A 26,344-nucleotide genomic window follows, 5' to 3' on the forward strand; every position below is an offset into this window, starting at 1 on the left:
GTTATGGAAAGTTACCATACCACATCTCATGGTTCCGAGACATCCAGTAATTGTGCTAGGTCACAGGTGGATGGATTCTGACCATGCCATCAGACTGAGTGAAAGGAAAAGAAAACAAGTTAAATTAAACTAGGTGTATGTGTTGGAGCTTCCATGACACCAGGCTATTTTAGGAGGGAGAGAGGAAGAAACTGCACTATGTACAGCAATTGTGGTCTACATAGTCGCCATCATAAGCAAACCATGGACTTATGTGTACCTGTTTCTCCTCCTGTTGTACATATATTCTCTCCAGGGCCTGCATCAAGCTCATTGCAAGAGCAATTAGTCTCTGAAATGATGTTTCCATAATTCATAAATCTCATATTAATTTCACCAAAGACAATATGATGATAAAATTCATGTTACGCTGCATAACTGAGGATATACTTATAATATATACAATAATTCCAAGCCATAACCAGAGTAAACATAGTCAAAATGACATATAAATGATAAATGAATGTAAATGGATGATATTAGACATTACTACATAATCTTCTTTGAGCAAGTAAACCACGTGACCTTGTACATGAATTCTCTATACCTTCAAGGTGACATTGACTGATTAATGACTAACTATTCTGTGGGTTCAATTGTTCAATCTGTTCTGAACTGTACCATCCCCAAGCCCTATCTCTTCATCTTTTCTACCAGAATAATTGCATGAACTACTTTGTCAAATGCTTTGCTAAAATCTGGGAATATTATGTCTACAAAATTTTATATATTTCTTTATAAATTTTGATTTATCAATCTAGTTTACCTTGTCAAAGAAGAAAGTGAGGTTAGTTTGTCATAGCTTGTTCTTGATGAGGCATCCTGGTACTGTACTTAGTGCTCAGAAGCCATCATTTTAATAATGAAATAAAGTTCTCTGTGTGTTTTCTTTTGCTAATGGTTAATATGGAAATGTTTTGCATGACTTCACATGTATAATCAATGTTACTTGTATTTTCAAAGGGGTGGGGGAGGAGTAGAAGGGAGAGAATTTGGAACTCAAAAAATTTTAAAATTAATGTTAAATTTAAAAATGTAACTGGGGATAGAGCACCGACCCTGGATTCAGGAGGACCCGAGTTCAAATCCGGCCTCAGACACTTAACACTTACTAGCTGTGTGACCCTGGGCAAGTCACTTAACCCCAACTGCCTCACCAAAACAACAACAACAACAACAACAACAAAACATAACTGGGAAATACATATAAATATACAATTTTAAAAGAGTATTAGGGGCAGCTAGATGGCGCAGTGGATAAAACATCGGCCCTGGAGTCAGGAGTACCTGAGTTCAAATCCGGCCTCAGACACTTAACACTTACTAGCTGTGTGACCCTGGGCAAGTCACTTAACCCCAATTGCCTCACCAAAAAAAAAAAAAAAAAAGAGTATTGACAATTTTGGAGAGAGTAAATTTAGTCAAGCAATGAGCCAGATTCTAAAGGTTTGAATAGAGAGAAAAGCAGTAAGTGCAGACCATTTTTTCTTGGAATTTGGCTGAAAGGAGAAATATAGGGTGATCGCTTGAGGTTATAGTAAAGGTTTGTTTGTTTTTTAAGGATTGGGGAGACTTGGGCAAGTTTGAAGTCAGTAGGAAAGGACTAATTAGAAGATGAAGACTAGAGAGATGGTTGAGGTTACAAACTGCAAACATGGAAGGGGATAGGATTAAGGATGCACATAGAGAAATTGTCCTTGGTAAGGAGAAAGACCTGTTCATTGCCAAAGACTAGGGGGAAAGGGCAGGGCAATGGGGGATTATGTCAAGGGGTTTTGAGATGAAAGGGGTGAAAGAAAAGAGATCAGGTCCAATGGCCTCAATTTTCTCAGTGAGAAGCAAGATCCTCGTCTGGGGGTGGAAAGAGCAGGTTGAGAGGGGAGGGAAGGGAATGTAAAGGTGCCTTGAGGACCGAAGAGATTTGGCAGAGCTTTTGTGGAGAGTGAGAATAGGGAGCCAATTAGGGAAGAATGAAAACATTACCTTGTTGCCAAGGGGGTACAATTGGATAGCATGAATTTGACCCACAGCTACAGGGAAGCCTAAACTCAATTCTATCTTTCTGGGGTCTTTAGGACTACCAATTTATGCATCAGCTCCACAGCAGACCTTTAAAATCATTATGGATAGGAAATAATCTCCTGGAATGCTTCTAAGATCTGAACTTAGTGAATATGACCAGAACCTGACAGGCCTATGTGAAATGTGAAATCACTATATTTTTAAAATCCTCTTGTAGCATTACTGAGCTATAGATTTTTTTTTAAAGCTACTGTGTGAAAGCTGTTAAGAATAATTATCTGTTACAAAAAAACCCCATGACTATCAGAAATACTTCTGAAAATGCTATAAAAAAAGTTAAAAGTGGTATCTGTTAAAAGATAGACAGCAGAATTATTTAACTGTGAATAAATGGAAATTAAATGTTCCATAATTGCTCTATGAACTGTAATGTATCAAAATAAACAAAATGTCATAATGTAATAAAAATAGAAAATAGATATATGGAAACCCAATACCAAATGAAAATAGAATCATATAGGTATACACATAGATCATGACTATATAAAATGAAACCACATATACGATTCAATGTACAAAATCAATGTAAGGGAACAGTGGGAGGGACTAATAAAACTGTATGTTGCTCTTTTAAATATTTAGTGATTTCATAATTAAAGCTAACAAATTCAAAACGAATAAAATATTAATATGTCCTCCATGATCTCAGTATCTAGTTAGGAAAACAGAAAAGATAACAGCCTTTCCATTATTCAGGATATGTCAAAATGTCTAAAGGGAATTCCCAAAAAGGAGTTGCTAAGATGGAGAGGAGATGAAGTTTCATTCATTATATTTGAATCTTAAGTGCCTTGCACTGTGTTGGTACCTAGCAAGTTCTTAATAAGTACTCAATTTCAAGGTAACTACATTTGGAACACTGGTGATTCCCATTTGGAAGTATCAATTCTGTTTTTTTTTGTTTTTTTATTTAAAGTCTCAGTCAAGAAGATGTGATCACCTCTGACATGTATGGGGCTGTGCGACCTGAGCAAATCATGTACCCTCTCAGTATACCAGGCAACTAAAACTCCTAAATTTTAGAAATTGTGATCTAGGGAGGGAATTTGGAACTCAAAATAAAAAAATATATATATATATATATTTATATATATATGTTAAAAACTGGGGGGTGGGGGGAGGCAGCTAGGTAGTGGAGTGGATAAAGCACTGGCCTTGGATTCAGGAGGATCTGAGGTCAAATATGGCTTCAGACACTTGACACTTACTAGCTGTGTGACCCTGGGCAAGTCACTTAATCCTCATTGCCCTGCCCAAAAAACCCCCAAAACAACAACAACAAAACCTGTGGGTGGTGGTGGTTGTATGCAATTGGGAAAAAATATCAAAAGAAAAAAAATCCTCCCCCCACCAAAAAAAAAGAGTAACTCCTATTAACAATTTGAAAGGCTTCAGGATGAAAAATGCTATCTACCTCCAAAAAGAAAACTGATGAAGTTAGTATATACAGACAAGCATATTTTTATCATTTTTTGGGGGGGGGAGGGACATGTCTGATGTGGAAATTGGTTTTGTATGAATCACATGTATGATGGGTATCACATAGCTTGCTTTCTCAATGGGTGGGGGAGGGGCTTAAAGTAGGGAGAGAATTTGAAACAGAAAATCAAAATTTTTTTAAATCCCTAAAAAGGGGGCAGCTAGGTGGCGCAGTGGATAGAGCACTGGCCCTGGAGTCAGGAGGACCTGAGTTCAATTCTGGCCTCAGACATTTTTTACTAGCTGTGTGACCTTGGCCAAGTCACTTAACCCCAATTGCCTCACCCTCCCCCCCAAAATCGCTAAAAACCCCCACCTCTTTGGATTGTTTAAAAATTATGTGGATCTGCATCAGTAGGAGTTTCCTCACCACAAATTCTTTATACTCATGAAATTATAGGTCTGGACTAAAACAGAAAGTAAGCAAAAATTTTTACACCCCCAACTTCATACATTTGTCCCATTACTACTTCAGTAATTCTTAGTAATTTTTCTCCAACTTTGTCAGCAAGAAAATGTGAAAAACATTGGTTTACTTTATAAGACTGCTCTAAGAAAGAAAATAAATCCTCAAAATATTTAACAAGCTGTTATATGAAAATTATTATAAAATTTTCATTTCCTTAATGCTTTATTTAAATTACACACTCAACATAGATGACATTGATAGGAAAAATTATGCAAATTTTCCTCCCATTTTTCAAGTCAAATAAAAAATATTTGTTAAGTTTTACATCAAGCAGCATTTTGTTGTTGTTTAGCCGTGTCTGACTCTCCATGACCACCACCTGGACCGTACTGTCCATGGATTTTTGGCAAAGCTACTGGAGAGGTTTGCCATTTCCTTTTCCAGTGGATTAAGGCAAACAGAAGTTAAGTGACTTGCCCAGGGTCATATAGCTAGTAAGCAACTGAGGTCTACATTTAATACTCTAGTGAATACAATCTTACTAATATAAATATCTCTGGCATTAAAAAATATTCTGAATTGCCAATTAACCTAGAAGCAACTAATTCTGTAGGTCTTTTCTCACATGCTACATCTTGTTTGGCAGCTACATGTTAGTGTATATGTAACACTAAGTTCCTTAAGAACATTTGTATTTAAAATGATGCCTTGCATATATTGGGGGCTCAATATTTGTCAAACTGAATCTACATTTATTCCAAGAGGTACAAGTAGACTCCAATTAAAACTGTAAGGTTTTAAAAGATCTTTATTGAATAAAAAGTTACCTGCATTTGAATTTTCTCTTGGCCAGCTTAACCAGATCATCCACACAAGCTTCTCTAAATAATTATAAATCATAACTTAGAATTAACACCCTATCATAAGAGAGGTCTTTAGCATACAAAATGTTTAAGTCAAATATAACACAAGTTCACAGATTAGTATGGGTTGTCTTCAAATAGGAAGCTTTCAGGAGGAAAAAAAATCTAATTCAGATGTACTTGTGGCTTATTTGTTCTTATAAAAGAAAATCCTGATAAACATTATTTTTGATATGCATACAAAACTTTTGGCTATAGTAGGGTAATTTAGGTGGTTCTATTTCTAATGCATATTTTAATATTTCCCAATTAAGAATGGGGGTGGTGTTAAGGGGAGGGAGGAGGTGGTTGGAGATTGAAGTGAGGCTCCAGAAGTATACAATTTATCTTTTTGCTTTCAATTAGAGGCACACACGAGGGGGGAAATATTAAGCTATCCAATTTGTTACAAAACCATAGAGATTTGCTGCTAAATTGAAAAGGAAAAATTAGTCTGAAGCTGAATAGACATTACAAATAATGGTGTGACAGAGCATGGGAACAGTATCCCTTTACAATGCAGTGACTAATGATAACAGGATGAAATTAACTGTTACAGATGGGGTTGAAACTGGAAAACAGTAAGTAAAATTGTTCTAAGGATTTTACACTTTAATATAGCTACTAAGGACCATGCAAAACCTAATGTTTAATCATGAAGATGCAGCAACAAGGGGGTATTGACTATATGAAGCTTCACTAATGAGGTCCACTCTATGCCACTTACAAGTGATCAAGATAAAATGAGTTAAATTATACTACAAATTTGGATTTACATACATATAGCATGACATATACACACATTGAACCTAATGGCTTGTTTACTGAAGAAATAAAGGTATGGGGTACATAGTTGTTGGGGAGGAGGCATCACCACATTGAGAATTGGAAAGTTACAAGGGGCATAGTAACCTTAATACATTAATGAATACCACTACCAAGTCAAGAAACCATCACAGAGTAACTGGCCCCTAAAAAAACCCTTAGGCTAGTGTACTACCATTCCAGTGCTCTTTTTACTATACCATTTGACCTCTCACATGATCTAAATCTTTATTTGTTCAAATGAACAAACCATTAGGTTCTTTATAAATCAGTTTAATGTAGTCATAACAAGTTACAAAGTTGTGTGGTCTAAAAATTAAACTAGATTTATACATATCAAATAAAATTTCATAATCAGCTGCCCCTCTAATGATCAAGCATTAAAATTTTCAATTCCAACTTCAAAATTGGATATGGACAATTTAAGCTCAGCATCACAGTGTATAGGTATAAATGAAACAATCTGTGCCTATTAACTTATATTGTATTAAGGATCCAGCATTTCCTACATCTTTCTGGAAAGAAATTTCTAGAATTAGTGGACCTTCCTTAGAACGAATTTTTCCTTAAATATGTAATATGACTGTTTTGATAGGATCTTAAAAGTTAAAGCTTAATGGGACAGTGTATACATTCTAAGGAAAATCAGTCTATCCACCAGCATGAGTTGCTTAGGGGATAAGGAATAGGGACTAGACCTATGATTTTTTTTTTTTGTGAGGCAATTGAGGTTAAGTGACTTGCCCTGGGTCACACAGCTAGTGTCAAGTGTCTGAGGCTGTATTTGAACTCAGGTCCTCCTGAATCCAAGGCCAGTGCTTTATCCACTGCGCTACCTAGCTGCCCCCCCATGACCTATGATTTTGTTAGAGAACTTCCAGGTAAGGAAATTCTCCTGTCAGTGAAGGCCGGCACTTTCTCTGCAATTTATAGAGAATAGCCTAGGTTTCTGACAAATTGTGACTTGTCTCAAGTTACACAGCTACTATAATGTGTGCAAGGTAGGTCTTAAACCCAAGTCTTCCTGGCTTTGAGGCTAGCTCTCCATCCACCATACCATGCTATTTTTTGAGCTGAGCTTAACTGCTTATAAATTCTATTTTTTAATAGTGTTGAAATTTCAGAGATTCTGCCACCCATGTGATGCTCATTTGATATCTGCACAACATACACCCAAACCCACAAACTAAAATACATAATTTAGATATTCAGGGGACAATGAAACATAAGCAGATGTTGCTGTAAAGGATTTTATTTATAATAGAATCCTATGTGCTGCCAATGCTACAATGTAGAAAAGGGACTATGGCAGGGTTTTAAATGGAATTTCAAAAATAAGCTAATATCAATTTCAGAAACAATTATAGATTTGAATATTATATAAGCTATTAAAATCTCTTAATTTAAACCACGTAATGCCTAATTGTTCTGGCTATACAAGGATGATTGAAAATGCCTAATGTGAGAATAAAAACAGTGAACTGGGGAATTTGATGCTTTTGAAAATAAGTCCAGACTACAAATATAATACAAAATCTCATATTCCTTAGTAAATATTTTCTCACTTATCATGCAGTACCACTTCTGAAATACATAATCTTTCCTTATCTGAATTCTAGTCATACTAAACTGTGGACATCAATTTTTAGTATTTTATGATGTGTTCAAATGTAGCCATGAGTTAAAAAGGTAACCTACTAGGACAGAGCCCATTAGAAATGTAGTTTCTGCTACCATCTTGACCTATAAGATCATATCTGTACATAATTGGTATTTTTGTCACCATCTAGCATTAAAAATCCCTGCACTTGATAAGCAAACACTAGTAAATACTTCAGTACTGTGTATATGAACCAGAGTTTGTCTTAATGAATTACTAAAACAGACTTAACAACTATTTTCAATCAAGATTAAGAACAAAATGATTAGGTTTGCTGATGATTTTTTTTCTTGGTAATTTATGGAGTGAACTAAAATAACCTAATCACCAGTATTTAAATGTACAGTTGTGTAACTAATTCTCTGATATTTGAAAAGTAGGAAGCTGAAACAACCTTCATGTTCTTGACTCCATACCTAGCAAAGAGATATCCTGACTGAAGTTATTTGTCCTTCATAATCCTAAAGTTTAAAGTAATGTTTATTTTCACTAAGTAAAAGCCTTATTACACTGGTGTAATCAAAGGGTATTATTACCCCTGTTATCTATAGGCTTTGTTCCTTAATATTAGCAACATTCTCTATATAGCCATTACATACAAAGACATGATTTGACCATTAATAAAATGGAACCCACAAACCATTAAGGGCTTTATGCCAGGCTCTTGACATGAATTCCACACAAAGTCCCCAAAAGATTATTTTGATTGCTTTTTTTCCCCATCTCTAGTTTTTGTTTTGTGGTTTTCTTTTGGGATGGGGGGGAAGGAAACAAGATAAATTTTGCCATGATCTTATTTTAATATTTAAGTAATGTTTGTATTAAAGTAGTGAAGTAAAGTAAATTGCAAAGGAAGCTTTCTTAGCTAGATGATTAAGTACAGTACTTTGGATTGTTCAAAAAGGATATTGTATATCTATCCCTAAGTTTTCAGAGCCAAAGCTATCTAGGACTGTGGTTATTTATTGACAACTTGGCTGAAGTTCTTAAAAATTTAAGACTGCAAAAGCTATACTTAACAATCTTCCATAATGGTTTTAAAAGAAAAGTACCACTTAAGTTGTATGACAAAAACAGATATGCAGATACACTTTGATATGCTAACACAATTGTAATTTATCAAAAGACACATAAGATCAATTCTTATGTATTCAAAAGTTATTTAAAAAATTAATGTTTTGGCCAAGCCATATTTATAAACAGAAGTTGACAATGCAAAATAGTTGCATAACTAATAATGCTAGATAGCTATGATATGGTAGGTTCAAGTTAATCCTACCTGTCCAAAAACACCCCCCCCACTAAAAATACTTAGCCAGTATAAACCTGTAGTATTTGCCTAAATTTCAGTACTTACTTATAATCATTGTTCTAATATTTAAAACCACATCTAAAGGATAAGGCATAGCCATCTACTAATTGGCATATTTGTTTATTTCTCATTTAGTGAAAATGTCCTTATATTTTATTTAAGTTGCAAAACAAATTTCAACTTTGATTGTTATGCAAAAGAAAGGACTGAAGGTATCTGCTTTGCAATGAACTTTACAGTTCTCAACCACCACCATCCCCCCGCACACAACATGCTATATGAAAAAAGTTACTAACTGAACTACAGGTATTAAATACTGAAAAAAGTTAACAGTTTATTATAATTTATTTTATTTAACAATCTAGGAAGTTCGCAGCCATCAGCAATTCCAGTGCAATTTCAGGTGCAATTGGGAATTCAGGAATCTCTGTAGAGCTGTTAGTGTAGCGAACCTTGTAGGTAAAATACATGCATACTTTTGATAACACATGTGATGGAATTTCTCTAAAATTAACCTCATTGGTTTCATTTTCAGCAAACTGGCCTGCAAAACAAAAATAACATAGTTAAGACTTAGAGCTAGCCAACATCAAACTAAAGTATTCATACAATTAAAGTCAGAGAAGGTAATCAAGATCATCAAGATAATATTCCATCATATTTGTACAACAGAATGGGATGGTTGGGGGGCAGCTAGGTGGCACAGTGGATAAAGCACTGGCCCTGGATTCAGGAGTACCTGAGTTCAAATCTGGCCTCAGACACTTGACACTTACTAGCTGTGTGACCCTGGGCAAGTCACTTAACCCCCATTGCCCCACAAAAAGAATGGGATGGTTGGTCAAGGTGGTATAGTGGAAATACTAGGTTTTTGGGAGCCAGGAGGCCTGGATTCTAATCCAGCCTCTGCCACTTATTAGCTTGGTGACCTTGGGCAGGTCATTTAACTTCTGAACTTCAGCCCCTTCATTTTAAGAACTAGGAGGCTGGACTCAATGATCTTGAAGTCTTTCCAGCCTCTCAACTATAATCCTATTCCTATGAACTGGTTATCAGGTAGTTGGCCATAAAAAGACATTTTATTTTTAAAGTTTTTTAGGAAATGAAATTCTAAAACTTTCCTTTGCAGTCCAGTTCATGTATTTAACCATTCTTAGTGACCTACCCTCAAAAACCACTTGTTCAATGTTCCTTTCATATAAATATAAAATCTACTTCAAAGTCACCTATTAGCCTTCTCTTTTCCATATTAAGCCACTCAAACATTTTAGTTTTTCCTCACAGGCATTTTCAGGACTAAAGTGTGAGCTGTTCTATACTCATTACTGGAGGCGTGTAAACCTTTTTAGAGAAATACTGGAGACATTACCGTTTGCATCTTTGAAAGCATGCTACAATCTCTATATTGTAGTCATTGTTCAATCTGATAGATGGTAAGGACTCAGCAATATGGTATCCAGCTTTGCTTGGCCAGGACACTACAATAATGCCATAATGTCCTCTATTCTAAGACATATTGAAATTATATGTTGTTAGAGCCAACTCAGTATAGGCCTGATGATAGATGTTTTGTTTTCTGAAGAAGTGCCTAGCTAAATTCAGAAAGGCCAATCAACAGATTGGCCAGTTGAATTTTTTGGCCATGGTAACTTACAAAGACCAACACATGAGTTTCGTTAGTGACTCCACACAAGTGAAATCATAGACCCTTCAAATAATAAAGTAAACTTTGATCACCTTGCTGCAAAACATTTCTTTAAAAATCTTAGCCTTGGGGCAGTTAGGTGGCGCAGTGGATAGAGCACGGGCCCTGGATTCAGGAGGATCCGAATTCAAATCTGGCCTCAGATACTTGACACTTACTAGCTGTGTGACCCTGGGCAAGTCACTTAACCCCAACTGCCCCACCCCCAAATCTTAGCCTTGACTCAACTTACCCCAAGAAAAGATTTAGGTTACAAGTAGCAAGACTTTACAAAGAAGTAAAAAATAAAACCTGGAGGTTTAGAGAAGACAGATATAGATAACTTTGTAAAATCAAGAGCACAATTCCAGAAGAAAAGTTATACTATCCTATGATTTAAGGAGTTGAGTAGGCACTCCACAGCACATTCTCCTTTTAGCACAATTAAATAAGTCTCTCATAAAGTTACTTGCTCTAAGCTATAAAATCAGATTTGTGTTTAAAAAGAGCAACCATTCGGATAGTGTTTAAGGGCCTGGAGTCAGAAAAACCCATTTTTCTGAGTTCAAATCTGGCCTCAGACACTTACTAGCTGTGTGATCCTGGGCAAGTCACTTAACCTTGTTTGCCTCACTTTCCTCATCTGTAAAATGAGCTGAAGAAGGAACTGGCATACCATTCCGGCATCTTTGCCGGGAATAGTTGGAGAGGACTGAAATGACTGAAAACACACACACACACACACACACACACACGCACACGCACACGCACACGCACGCGCGCACGCGCACGCACACACGCAAAAAAAAAATTTCATTTGGTTCTTACAGCTGCCCTAGACCTTCATATCTGTTCCTTTGAAGGATGATCATTCATATCCACCCTCAAGACTTCCTGGACTCCTCTAGAAGCCCCAGATTCAGGTCTCCTTGCTTCTCAAACTTTTCAGGGAACCCTGCATCAGCCCCAGATCCTGGCCACCAACATCTAGCTTCTTTCTGTGTCTCAGGGCCTTTTCCGGTACTTGGGAGAGCCTTCTGGGGCCTTTTGTTTTAGCCTCTCCCAGGTTATACCTTCCCCTGATCCTGCCTGTTTTCAACTGGATCTCCTAAACCTCACAAAGCACATTAGCACCACCGGTTGCAAGATCGGACAAAAGAAGGCACTGAACAATCTAAATCATCTGCCTTCCTCAATGGCCATACTCCTACCCAAAGCAAACTTTTATCCTAGTAATACTGAACCCTTGACTGTCATACAAACACTACTTCCTGTCTCAAACTGCACTGTTTTACTTCCATCCCTCTCAACCCCACCTCCCAAGTATCTCCAACTTTACCCAGTCCTTCCACGGTATTCTCTGGAATACCTGTTCCAGTTAAACTTGCTTTCATCATCTTTAGGCTTTTTCCTGGTGACATGACATCACTGGCCACCCCTGCATGATACCAATTACACTTTTATGCATATCCCACCAACTTGTTGGTCAAGGGGTGGTAGGGATGGGGGAAAGTCAGAATGCTTGATGCTGCTCCCCATGGCCATTTCTAGACTCTCTCTACAACCATCACTTAGCAACCTTTCCTCTTTTGTGGTACATTCAAATCAAATTTGTCACCCAATTGGGTGAAAGTAACTATAAACCATGGACCCTCAGAACACTTTTTCCACTGAGTTTGGTGCCAAAGTGTCTCTTTCCACTCCAACTCCTGCCCTCATACTGGGAGATCTCAACCTAAGATCCCAGTTCCTTGATCTACTGAATTCTCATTACCCATCCTTCCTCCACACCTGTTACACCCAGTGATACCCTTGATCTTGCCATCAGCTTTAAGTATTCCACTTCTGAGTTCATGAACTCAGAAATTCATTTATATGATCATGATCTTTTATCATTGTATCTTTCTCCCTGCCTTATAATCTACAACTCTTTTTCATCCTCACCATGATCTCCAATGCCTCAACGCATCAGTTCTTTCTCAGGTCATCACTGCTTGGCTACCTCTTCTTCTCCCTTCCTTATCCTGACTCCTTGGTTAGCCAGTCTGACTCTACATTCCACATCCCCTTATCCTATTGCTGATCATATCTTGCCAACTTTCAACCTTGGAGTATTCTCACCATGTACTGTCTTTGCTCCTTATCCATGGGCTGCTGAACTGTGCTCAACTAAGCTTTGAAAGAGTATTGACTAGATCCACTAAAAGTTGATGTTATATAGTCTCAAGTGGGATCACACACATCACAGAAAAGAAGTATGTTTTTATTTCCCTAACTGATGAACTCTTACTTACCAAAGTGGCTATTCCAAACCTTTACATATCTCTTCCCATCTCCCATGGTATCTTCTCCTCCCATTCTCTCACCCGAGAACCATGTCCTACACTTAACCAAAACCCCACAGCAGCATTCCTTGTGAGCTTCTTTCTCCCCACACCACCTCCCCCACCAATCTCAAATCACTTGGATGTCTTCTCCCCCAGTATCCTCCTTTATCCCTGTCTCACACAATGAGGTTCCCCCTGCCTTCTTCTTGCAAAGAGAAAGGGGAGTGGGGAGAAACTTGAGGCAACTAGACCAACCAAATGGCTATTTCAATTGTGCAAATGTGAGGTGATGATGGTCTTTGCCAGAGTGGTGGCTGTGTAAGTGGAAAGAAGTGGAAGGACAAGAAATGCTGTGAAAGCAGAAACACTGAGACTTGAAAATATATTGGATATGTGGAGTGAATATGAAGTGAGAAATTGAGGATAACACCAAGGATGTAAGCCTAGGTGACAGACAGAATGGTGGTGTTCTTGACAGTAAAAAGGGAGTTCAGATGTGGGGGGTGGGGGGGGGGTTGAGTAAATTCTGTTTTGGACATTGTGAGTTTTATACATTTATAGGACATTCAGTATAAGACGCGTAGGTACATGATATGAAACTGGAGGTAAGGTTAGGGCTAGGTGGATTTCAGAATCATCTGCACAAAGATAAGTGAATCTAGAGGAGTGGAAGAGATCATCAAGTAAGATCATACGGAAGAAAAAGGCTCAGGAAAGAGCTCTGGGGGACAACCACAGTTAGTGGTCATGACCTGGAAGGAGATACAGGAAAGGAGACAGGAATAGTAAAACAGGTGTAAGAGAACCAGGAGAAGAGTATTCTAGGTGGTATAGTGGATAAAACTGGCCCTGGATTCAGGAGGACCTGAGTTCAAATCCGGCCTCAGAAAATTGACACTTACTAGCTGTGTGACCCTGGGCAAGTCACTTAACACTCACTGCTCTGCAAAAAAACCCCCCAAAAAACCAAAAAACCCAACGCCCCCCAAAAAACAAAAAACAAAAACCTTAAGAGGGCAGAGTTGCAAAATAGCACATAGGGAGAAGAGTGGCCAGGACAGAGCCTGTGTGGGTGAGGGGAGGATACCCTTAGATAGCAAGTGGGACCAGGATGAAGATCCAACAAAGAAAACCAAGAAAGAGGGGTCCGATAGGAAAGAAAAGAACCAGGAGAGAATAATATCAAAATTACCTAGAGAAACGAAAGTATCAAGAAGAAAAGGGGGATCAAGGTATTGAAGGCAACAGAGAGGTCAAGGATGACAAGGAGTGAGGAAAGGCCATTAGATTTTGCAATAAAGAGATGACTGCTAACTTTGGAAAAACTGCTTTCAGATGAGATTAGAACCAAACTGAAGAGGATTCAGAAGAGGAGGGGAAGTTGAGGCACCAACTGTAGATGGCTTTCTCAAGAAGCTGAGCCATGAAAAGGATAGAGAACAATAGTTAGCAGGGATGGTTGGATCAAGCGATGTTTTTAATAATAAAGGTATTTCCCATTAGAATGAATTTCTTGAGAGGCAGGAATTGTTTTTGCCTGTCTTTGTACTGGTATAGAGTAAATGCTTAATAAATGGTTGACCAACATGTTTGTAAGAGCAGGAAAGCCAATAGTTAATAGGGAGACTAAAGATTATGAGAGAATGAATATGATACAGGGGCAATCTGTTGGCAATGGAATAAGATCAAGAGTACATTGTAGAGGGGCAGCTAGGTGGAGCAGTGGATAGAGCACCAGTCCCGGATTCAGGAGGACCTGAGTTCAAATCCAGCCTCAGACACTTAACACTTACTAGCTGTGTGACCCTGGGCAAGTCACTTAACCCCAATTGCCTCACCCTACCCCCCCCCCCAAAAAAGAGTACATTGTAGAGAAGTTTGCTTTGGCAGAGGTGACTGTGTCAGATGGGTGAAGGAAGAAACAAAAGACACATGTCAGCAATAGATAAGGAGGAGGGGAAAAGAGTGATCAAGATCTTGGTGAATGGCCTCATTTTTCTGGGTCAAGTATGAAGCAAAATTCTCATCTGAGAGAATAGGGGAAGAGGGAATGTCAAGGGAGATTTGAAAAGGGTTTGCAATAGTCACTGTGTTAAGTGGGATAGTGAATCACCAGGGAGGTGATTTACTGCACTGTTGGGTCTTTTGAGATTAAACAATAAACCTTGCAGTGGAGCCAGTCAGCAAGTACTGTTTCATAACTTTACACATGAATGGGATCAAAGACAGTACATGGTAGGAATGTTTTTTGTTTGTTTGTTGTTTTTTAAATCCCTACTACCTAGCACAGTACCTGGCACAAAGTAAGTGTTTGTTGATGACATCCTGTACCCTTGGGTGGCTCAGTACTAGGGGTAGGAAAGGGAAAAATCTTTCATACTGTGCCTATGTGCCAGACACTGTATAAAGATTACAAATATTTTCTCGGGGGCAGCTAGGTAGCGCAGTGGATAAAGCACTGGCCTTGGATTCAGGAGGACCTGAGTTCAAATCCAGCCTCAGACACTTGACACTTACTAGCTGTATGACCCTGGGCAAGTCACTTAACCCTCATCGCCCTGCAAAACAAAACAAAACAAATATTTTCTCATTGATCCTTCCAACACTGGGAGCTAGGTGTTTACAGTGGAGGAAACTAAGGCAAACAGTGGTCAATGACTTGCTCAGGTTCACATTGGTTTTCTTGCTGTTCTTTGTACCTGTCAGTGCATCTCTCAACTATGTGCATTCTAAGTGTCTGAGGTTGAATCTGAACTTAGATCTTCCTGACTCCAGGCCCAGTGCTCCATCCACTGTACTACCTATTTGCCTCTACTAGGAGCTCTGCTCTTCTCGTATGGTTCCAACTATCATCTCTCTAAAGATGACTCCCCAGTCTACCTATTGCTTATATCTCCTGAGCTCCATTCTTTCATCAACTGCCTGAATACATCTACTTGGATGCCCCACTGGCATTTTAAACTCAACATATCCAAAACAACTCATCAGTTTCCTTCTAAACACCTCTTTTCATAATTTCCCCATTTCTGTCAAGGACACCACCATTCTTCTCATCACTTAGGTTTATGTTCAGAGTCATTCTAAGGTTCTTTGCTCTCCAGTACTTTTTATAATCAATCAGTTGCCAAACCTTATTATTTCTACCTCTCATACCTTATGGTCTATGCCCCTTTCTTTACTTACATGTCCACCACACTAGTTCAAGCCCTCATTTCTTTTCTTTTTTTTTGGTGAGGCAATTGGGGTTAAGTGACTTGTTGAGGGTCACACAGCTAGTAAGTGTTAAGTGTCTGAGGCTGGATTTGAACTCAGGTCCTCCTGACTCCAGGGCCAGTACTCTATCCACTGTACCACCTAGGTGCCCCGCCCTCATTACTTTTCACCTGGATGATAGTCTTCTAAAAGGCCATCCTACCATTCTTTCCCTTCTCTTATCTATCTTCTATATAGTTGCCAAATTTATAAGTCCTCAAGCACAGATTGGGTTGTCACGCTCCTGGAAGCTTCAGTTGTTTCCTATTATAATCAGGATAAAATATAAACTCCATTGCTTGGCATTTAAAGACCCTTTACAAGTTTTGTTTTATTCTCAGATTATTTCATATCGTTTGGAGGAGACACTGCTCTTTCTAAAGTTATCAATGATCTCTTGATTGTCAAATCTAATGGCCTTTTCTCAATCCTCATTTTTCTCCACCTCTTGGTAGAGTCTGACAATGTCAATTACCCTTTTTTCCTTGATGTTCTTTTTTTTTTATTTTAATTTTTTTTTAGCGAGGCAATTAGGGTTAAGTGACTTGCAGAGGGTCACACAGCTAATAAGTGTTAAGTGTCTGAGGCCGGATTTGAACTCAGGTCCACCTGACTCCAAGGCCAGTGCTCTATCCACTGCGCCACCTAGCTGCCCCAATGTACTCTTTTGTCTCTCACATCCAACTGCCTACTGGACAGCTCAAACTATGAATCCTGGAGAGTAAAATATAACATTTAATAAATATTTATTATGTGGGATACAGATAGAGAAGTTAAATAGTTCCTGTTCTCAGGGAGCTCAAATTCAGGAGACATATGGGAGGTTTCATATGCAAGTTAGAAAATTTTCATGGTCCTTAGGGTACCATTGCAAAGTAGCTATTAATATCTCTTCTTCAATGTTATTTTCATTGATAATGGCTATAATACCTCAGAATCAACTGCTAGGATGTATCCGCACAGTGGTTACTTCCCAGGATGATGTGCAAGAGCACTGGTTCCTGGGCTGCCACCATCAGGGTTTCAAATATCCTATAAATTACATGTCTAAAAACTGGACTCATCTTTTCCTTCAAGCCCTCCCTTCTTCCTAATATTCCTATTATTGTCAAAGGCACCACTACCCTCCTAATCACTCAGATTAGGAATTTAAGCGTCTTCCTCTATTCCACCATCTCTCATCTCCTTATATCCAATCTGTTGCCAAGTACTGTTGAGTCTACTTCATACCATCTCTTATATATGCCGCCTTCCTCTTGACACTGGCATCCAACCCTGGTACAGGCCCTCATTATCTCACACTTGGGCTATTGTGATAGCCTGTTGATTGGACTACTTGCCTTAAGTTTCTCCCCACTTCAGTCCATCCTCCTAAGCTATCAAGGTGACTGTCCTAAAGTACAAGTCTAACCATGTCATTTTTCTTCTCTAATGGCTCTATTACCTCCAGATTCAAATAACAAAATTCTGCTTAGCTTTTAAAGCCCCTCATAATGTCCATTACCAAGCTTATCTCTTACTCCCCTCCACATATGCTTCGATCCAGTTATACAGATCTCCTTGTTAATACTTGTAGGTGACATTCCTCTCAACTACATGTATTTTTATTTGCTATCTACCACAACTGGAATGTTCTCCCTCTTCACCTCTATCTCTTGGCTTCCTTCAAGTTTTAGCCAAAACTTCACCTTCAGCAAAAAGCATTTTTAAAAGTCATTTCTTCCCCCTTCCACCACCCCTCCATTAATGCTAGTGACTTCTCTCTGAAACAAACTATCTCCAATTTACCTTGTACCTATCTGTTTTACACATGGTTGTTTGCATGTTCTCTCTCATTAGATACTAAGTCACTTGAGGGAGAGTATTATTTTCATCCTTTTCTCCATTTTTTGTATCCTCAGCACAGCACCTGGCACACAGTAGGCATTTAATGAGTATTTGTTGATTTGATATCAACGCCTCCATAATCTCCCCAAATCCAATCATTGTTATAGCCAAATCAGCCCACTTGTTGTACTTTGGGTTTGGCCCTCTAGCCTCAGCTCTTACACAGGCTTTCCCTCACGTATGGAATGCTGTCTTTACCTTTGTATATGAAGCTCCCTTCAAGACTCAGTTCAAGGCCTACTTCCTCAGATATTTTCTGATGCTCCCAATTAACTGGGCTCAGTTTAAGTTGTATCCTTTAGCCCTACCACCTATAGAATGTAAACTCCCAGAGAGGAAGAATCATTTGAATCTTGCCTTTGTATCCCCAGTACATGACACAATGTCTTGCATATTTCTTACATAAGCACATTAATGGTTAATGAAGTAATTTAACAGTAAGCATTTGTCAAACTGAATATTAGTACACAATGCTTTTCTTTTGACTTAAAGAAAATCAGTATTTAAAAAAATTTCACAAACTATCTGACAAAAGAAATACGTACAGTACTTCTGTCAACACAAAATTAAAAAAAAACCCAACTATCAAGGGCTAATATATATCTATACGTACCAGGGCCACTTAACATGGCTTTTATTGTTCCTGATGTTAAAGCATGCTCCCTTTTTACAATAAATTCATGACCATCAGAAGATATCAATTTCACATACATAGCATCTGGGCCCTCACACCCGCCGTATGTTTTCTCTTCTCCATCTAAAATAAAATCAGCATTAAAACATCTTTATAACTACAGTTATTAAATAGAAATAGAGATTTCACTTTATTCAGTAATGCTTGAAAATTATTAAAACATTATTTAAAATTTGGGGAACAAATATACATTTACAGAAATTTTATAAAAAATGTACACAGAAAAAAACTATCCATGGATTTATAGTGGGATGTTAATATCTTTTATTTTTAAAAAATGGATGTTCTGCTTAAGTGATCTATTTACAAAGTTTGTTAATGAAATGAACTTAGGTTTTCAAAAGCAAAACTTATTAAAACAAACTAGTACCTTACCAACAATGTTAAATTTGGGGAGAGGTTTCCACAAAAAAAATTAAAAAAAAAAAAATCAAAAAATTATCAGAAAGAGTATTAATGATCTTGCTTTTCTGTTTTAAGTTTCATATATAATTAAGACAACCTTGTTTTAAGAATGCTACTGGTCATTTTAAGGTAAGGTCTGGAAATGATTTCAAAATGATCCATTTTAAATAAAGATAATTATTATCTGCACTTTAACCCAGGATATTTTAGATAGAAATTAGAAAAGGCATGTAAGCATCTTCCAGAAAAACACTGGGCAATTGGTTAATCCAAGTGCTAGCTAGTACTGGGCTGGCATAATTTTACTCTTGCTAAAGACTTCAAATCTGGCATTCCATAGGTGGGATCTGTGAAGGTAGAACACGGGTACTTTTTTATATTTAAAGTTTCATTAGTTGGCATTTTTTCCATCACACACACACACACACACACACACACACACACACACACACAATATATATGTATATATATATACATACACACATATATATAGATATCTATATATATACACACACACACATATACTATACACATACAATATATATATATATATATTCAATTCCTGAACCTGAAAAATTATCATTTCCACCTATTATATTAGTATCATAGTTTTATAATTAGAAAAAAAATCTTAAGATCATCGAGTTTGTCTTCTCATTTTACAGATAAACTGAGGTCCAAAGCAGTTATTTTCCCCAAAGTCACACTAAGTAAGGTCTTTTGACTTCAAATCTAGTCAAATCTTTTGCCTTGAAATAAAATCTTTCCACTATATCATACTTAACCTTACAGAGTACATCAATAGTCTTCCAATTTTACAAAACAGAAAAAAACCACAAACACAATTTATCCAAGACTGTTTAATCCTAAAAAATAGGCAGAGTGGTATAACATAAGGCCAATCTTCAACTCAGGAATACCAAAGTTCAAGTCTGCTTCATTAGTTCAGATATATACTAGTGGTGTGACCTGGGTAAGCCCTTAACCCCTCAGTGTCTCAAACTTTCTTAAACTGCAAGTTGGATCAGTTGCTGATCTGAACTGGTAGAATAATTTTAATCACTAGGAATTACCTACAACAATTAAATTATAGCTCTGGACAAAAAAGAAAAAAGAGAAAACAACAAAAGAAACCAAAACCTTAGACACATTCAATTTTAAATATGCAAAATACATATTTGTGAAACTGATGGGCACCAAACTATTGAAAGGAAAAAATAGTGATAAAATCACCAGTAATCATTTTAAATTATTTCATGATTAAGTTCACAGAGGATCTAAATTGTCAAAGGGAAGTGCTCAAAGTTATAGAGTAATTATGGATCCTAGAAGTAATCATTGCAATAGTATGTTTATTTCTAGACCTAAGAATATTTTGAAAGAAAGTTGTTTAAAGTTGTGACTTAGCTGTCAAACTTAGAATCAGAGAACCTCAGAATTTGAAGAGCTCCATAAGATGAAGCTGCTTTTTCCACAATGTAGAATAAGCCTTAAAAAGAACTGCATGAAATTCATAGGATAAACCTTAAGAACCTTAAGTTTTATTTAAACAAAGGTAAATAACTGTAGTTAACTTGAAGCAAACATTCTCACATTCAACTATGCCAACACTTATTAATCAGGGTACTTAAGAGCTAAGATTTAAAAAGCTGCTTAGCTACAGTTCAATCACTTTTATACTATTAACATTAGCCTTTACTCAAATTTACATGTGTCTGAAAAACAGACCTTTTATTCATCTCTCCCCATAAAGTTAAAATAAAAACTTCCACTTATTTGTGAGCAAATTACTTCAAAAGCTTTGAGTAAATGAATTTGGGAAAAAGGCCAATATTTTTCCAATAGTGTACTGTAAAAGTCACTCATAAAAAGTATCTACCCTTATGGAAAAACTAAATGTTGTCTCTTTTTAAAAGACCTTTTTTCCGGGGTGGGGGGATGGGGAGAGAAGATCCTGCTATTATTCTGCTCACTCTCTTCCACCTTGATTTCCTATACTTTATTTATTATTATTATTGGTGGGGCAATGAGAATTAAGTGACTTGCCCAGGGTCACATAGCTGGTGTCACGTGTCTAAGGTCAAATTTGAACTCTGGTCCTCTTGAATCCAGGGCTGGTGTTTTATCCACTGTACCACCTAGCTGCCCCTGATTTCCTCTACTTTAAAGAAAAATTTGAAAGAAAAAAATCATACTCGTGTTTTGCAAAGCTTTAAGTACTATGTAAATGTGAATTATTATGAGCTATCATTATGAGTTTAAAAGCTCCATTAACTTTATAAAACTTACCCATTATCTCCTTATGAAATTATATTTTGTTTCCACAGGAATTTTAACAAAACACCTTCCTGAAAAATCAGAGTTTTAAAGTTAATATCTGAGATTGATATTCCCACAATTAATTATCATTAATAATAATAATGTCATGAACATCACAAATCCCGTAATACACACATTGGAAATATGGACCACTCAATCCCATTTCTGTATACCAGAGAAGCTACCTTTATGAATCCTATGGGCATTAAAATATTTCATGGCTTCTAGTTAAATAATTTGAAGTTGGGAGAAATCATTTAACTAAAATAATTTGAACTAAAAAGTTCAAATCAATTGAACACATTTATTAAGCACATAACTATGTACAAAGGCAGAAAGTGATACAGTCCCTGCCCCAAAGGAGTTTAAATTCTACTTGGTAGATACAAAATGTATAAAGAATATATGCATTTAAAAAAATTTTTTAAAGCTTACTATGTATCAGAACTGTGTTAAGTGGCAAGGATACAAATAAGAGAAGCAAGCTGGTTCTTCCCCTCAAGGAACTTACATTCTAGTAAGAGAAGACAATACACATATAGAAAGATGGTGGCCAGTGAGGAATATTTTGGTCAGGGAAGTCACAGCAAAGGCAAGTGCTTTCAAGAATGATAAGTGTTGATCTGATTATTGTTCCCAGAGATTGAGTAGAAAGCAAAGGATTTGGAGGTAGTGGTAGTTGGGGTATGGGAGGTATACCTAAGGCAGAATGATATGATGATGACCAGGGAACCACAAACTGGTAAGTCAGGGTCAGGATAAAAATCATGAAGTTTGACCAACCAGAAGATGCTCGACCAGAAATGAAGGTTACAGGAAAAACAAAAAAGAAATATATATTTAGGGGCAGCTAGGTGGCACAGTGGATAGAGCACCGGCCCTGGAGTCAGGAGTACCTGAGTTCAAATCCAGCCTCAGACACTTGACACTTTGACACGTACTAGCTGTGTGACCCTGGGCAAGTCACTTAACCCCAACTGCCTCACCCTAAATAAATAAATAAGTAAATATGTATTAAAAAAATCACCTTTGTGGTTAAACAACTTTTAAAAGGAAGGCTAGAAAAGTAGATTGGAAAGGGACCTAAATGTCAGGCTGAGGAGTTAGTATTTTATCCTAGTTAATATGAATTATAAGAGTGACAGTTGTGTGGAGGATGGAGGGATGAAGGGAGGCACTGTAGTCAGGGAGATTAATGGGTGATAAGGACTTTCAGCGTGATGGCAAATCTAATGTGAGAGATGGGGATTGGTATGAAATAGACATACAATTCTAGAGCAGTTAATACTAGCCACTAAAAAGCCCCACTGAAGGATTATGTACCACAAAACTGGTTGTTCCTCTGTAGATGCAGCAAAAACATTTGGGGAAAAAAGGACAGAAGCTAAAAACAAAAACAGCAACAACAAAAACAAATCCCAAAGCATTTAGGATCATTAGCTGTAATATACAAAATGTCTCTGTCTCTCTCACCACTCCTCAATTTGCTCAATTTTCATTCTAGTGGTGGCTGGGAGTGGAAGGAGGAGGAAGCAGGGCAAGGGTTGGACACCACTACCATATTATTAGTTATTTGTATTATGATCTTCAAAGTAAGAATACCATGTAATCAAGCATCTTTTCCCCTTGCTCTCCCAAATACCACCTTAAAAAAATTTTTTGTAGGGGTGATATTTGCCAAACACCAAAGGAATACATCTTTAAAACTGCCACTTGATAAAAACAAACTTCTAAAACACACACAGATATCACACACACACACACACAGAGATACCACACACACACCCCCCTACCTTTTTTTTTTTAGTGAGGCAATTGGGGTTAAGTGACTTGCCCAGGGTCACACAGCTAGTAAGTGTTAAGTGTCTGAGGCCGCATTTGAACTCAGGTACTCCTGACTCCAGGGCAGGTGCTTTATCCACTGCACCACCTAGCTGCCCCCATACATATATCTTAAAACATTCTAATTCTAAAGCAAAAAGGATTAATTTCCCCCTCCCAGCCACACAACAGTAAGACATCAGAGCCTATATTCTCTATTTATTCTTTTCTTTAGGAACACTATCTACTAAATATTTCTATTTTGATGACAGTCTGATGAGATGAACAACATTCTCTAGAAAGAGAATCACCTAATCTCTAAAAAAAAGCCACCAATGATGCCTGAGAATACTGCTTGAAAACAATCACTTTCCATAGCACTACAGGAAATGGTTTTTTAGGGTAAACAGGTTTCTTGTTTTTAACCACACTAGTTGGCAGAAGGGAGCAAGAACATTCAAGGAACATACATGCAGTCTCACTCAAGGAGGCTATGTCGGAAGGAAAAAAGCAGGGTAAAGGACTAATCTTGCCCACGTCTTGTGAAACTATATCTATTACACAACCACACATTCTTCCCATCTCTCAATGTCAGAGCCCTAAGTAGGTAACGGATGTTTTAGAGCCAAATGATAAGAGAAAGATTGTGATTTCGTTAATAAAGTAACTCTAAGAGGGAGAGACTCCTAACAGGTTGTTCCTCCGTGCAACTTAAACTCTTAAACCTGGCTAGTGTATTTGAAAGGTTAAAGTATCCTGCCTAGGGTTACACAGTAGGTAACTGTCAGAGGTAAGATCCCAAGGCAAGTCTTCCTGGCTTTGAGCCCAAAGCTGCCCTCTATCCACTATACCAGACTAGTGAAAAGTTTCTACTTTGTCAAATCAAACCAAAATAAAGCAATCTTGTTCCTATGTCAATCAACAATCCTTAATTAACAGCTATTACAAGCTAAACAATAGATACTGGGGATACAAACACAAAACAGTCCCTTCCCTTCAAGGAGCTTATCTTCAATTAGGGAGACAACAATATATACATATTAATGCCCGACAACTGCTGAAGAAGGGTTATTTCATGAAAATAATTAATGTCTAAAAATGCCCACTGGCACTCTCAGCAAGACAACTCATTCAATACAGTTTCAAGCCCTTCCTTTGACCTCAATTCTCTGCTTTAAAAGTGATGGGTAGGGGGCAGCTAGGTGGCGCAGTGGATAGAACACTGGCCCTGGAGTCAGGAGGACCTGAGTTCAAATCTGGACTTGGATACTTAACACTTACTGGCTGTGTGACCCTGGGCAAGTCACTTAACCCCAATTGCCTCACACACACACACAAAAAGAGTGATGGGTAAATAAACCACTGAAGAAGAGAACGTTAGAGGTGGAAAGGGCTGTGGGGAGAAAGGCCAAGTGTTAAGTTATGTGCCAAGCATTGTGCTAAGTACAAATGCAAGACTGTTTCTGACCAGAAGGAGCTTACATTCCAGTAGGGGGAGATTAACACACAAGAAAATGGTGGCCAGGGAAAGAAAAGTCCAGTCTCATTCTTGATTTAACTTGCACAAAGTCACAAAGCAAGAGTGTGCGCGCGCACGCGCGCGCAAGAGAGAGAGAGAGAGAGAGAGAGAGAGAGAGAGAGAGAGAGAGAGAGAGAAAGAGAGAGAGAGAGAGAGAGAGAGAGAGAGAGAGAGAGAGAGAGAGAGAGAGAGAGATTAAACTGGAACCTGTATCAGAATTATAAACTAAAAAGTTTTACCAGAATATTTTTAAAACTTTATTACCAATAGACTAAGTCTCACTATATCTCAAAATAAGAAGATATATTCAAGTCAACAATGTTTTACTAAGTGACTGTGTAAATCCCTGGGAAAGAGACAAAGTTTAGATAAGGGGAGGTGCCTACTTACAAGGAGTCCATCCACTGGAAGAAAAGATGAATATAACACACAACTACAATGGTGAGGTGCAAAACAAATCATTTATGCCCCTTTTTTGGCTGGGGTGGGAGGAAAATCAGGAAGGACCTCATAGAAGAGAGAAAAAAAATCTACCTAAGGCTTTTAAAAGAATGAGGAAGAAGTTAACCTCATGAGCTTGTCAAATACTGTTTGTGGATAGTATCATCTTGATTGTATCAATTCCTTGCTATCCCTATAGCAACTTCTTAACAAGACTCATAGCCAAATGTTGCTTCATCTACCAAAATGAAGAATGCATGCTGGTCCCATGACGGGAACTAAATGGGCATCAGTACGTATCTTGATCATGCACTACAGATGGACAATAAATGGTAGTGAACAGGAAGAACAAGGAATTTACTGCATTTGGTAAGCTGTACAGCTTTTTAAATAATCCAAAACTGCTTCCTGATGCAAGAACCTATTTTTCCAGTGATGCTATAAAACTAGAAATCATAGAATACCATGGTCTCAGAGCAATCTAAATCACCAGTAACCTAAAGCATAATGGAAAGACAGTAGGGATTTTCATATTAGGCTGCATCACCTTAATTCTTTTTCTTTTTTTTTGGTGGGGCAACGAGGGTTAAGTGACTTGCCCAGGTCACACAGCTAGTAAGTATCTAGTGTCTGAGGCCGGATTTGAATTCAGGTCCTCTTGAATCCAGGGCCAGTGCTTTATCCACTGCACCACCTAGCTGTCCCCCACCTTAATTATTTATGTGAAAGTAGCACACAATATACATTTTGTGAACATACAAACAGAAAAAAAAAGTAGGTTTGTCATGGTGAGGATGGAGAGCCTTATATACATTGATGGAAAGAAACAATAAAAATTGAAATCAAATACTTTAATTATAATTAGCAAGCTAGGCCCCAAATTAGAGATAGGAAAATTCAACACCCTTCTTTGCAAAGCAGAGTAGGGAGGAGTTATGGGTGCAGAACAATGTATGCACTATCCTTGGGATTAATTTAGAACTAGAAGGGACTTCAGATGTCAAGTCTAACCCTAACTCATATTACAGATGGGGAAGCTGAAGCTCAAAGGAGTTAAGTGACTTGCCCAAGGACATAGAGCTATCATGTAGTCAAGATTTCACCTTGAGTATTATGACTCCAAGGTCAGCACCCTTTCCTCTGTATCATGTGGGCTAATTGTGCAGAATTATTATTCCCCACTCCTACATTTATTTTCTCATAAGGGATGACTCACAGTGGAGTAAGGGGAGGAATACAAAGATAATGTAAAAACCAAAAAACATGGGTAAGAATTTCTCAAGTTTC

The 26,344-nt window shown here is 37.6% G+C and overlaps 1 protein-coding gene across 3 annotated transcripts in view; it reads right to left on the reverse strand.

Moving 5' to 3' along the window:
- Positions 1-4,799: 4,799 nt before the first annotated feature.
- The window catches only part of ELOC (elongin C), a 41,454-nt gene continuing 19,909 nt past the window's right edge, over positions 4,800-26,344 (reverse strand). For all 3 annotated transcript variants that reach the window (XM_044003367.1, XM_044003373.1, XM_044003377.1), the window contains 3 exons: positions 21,247-21,305; positions 18,472-18,615; positions 4,800-9,252 (listed from right to left, as the gene is read on the reverse strand). In XM_044003367.1, coding sequence (XP_043859302.1) covers positions 9,062-9,252; positions 18,472-18,615; positions 21,247-21,250 — 339 coding nt within the window. In that variant the 5' untranslated portion in view covers positions 21,251-21,305 and the 3' untranslated portion in view covers positions 4,800-9,061. The remainder of the gene's footprint in view (positions 9,253-18,471; positions 18,616-21,246; positions 21,306-26,344) is intronic.

The sequence above is a fragment of the Dromiciops gliroides genome, chromosome 1 (assembly GCF_019393635.1).
Source record: "Dromiciops gliroides isolate mDroGli1 chromosome 1, mDroGli1.pri, whole genome shotgun sequence".
NCBI lineage: Eukaryota > Metazoa > Chordata > Mammalia > Microbiotheria > Microbiotheriidae > Dromiciops > Dromiciops gliroides.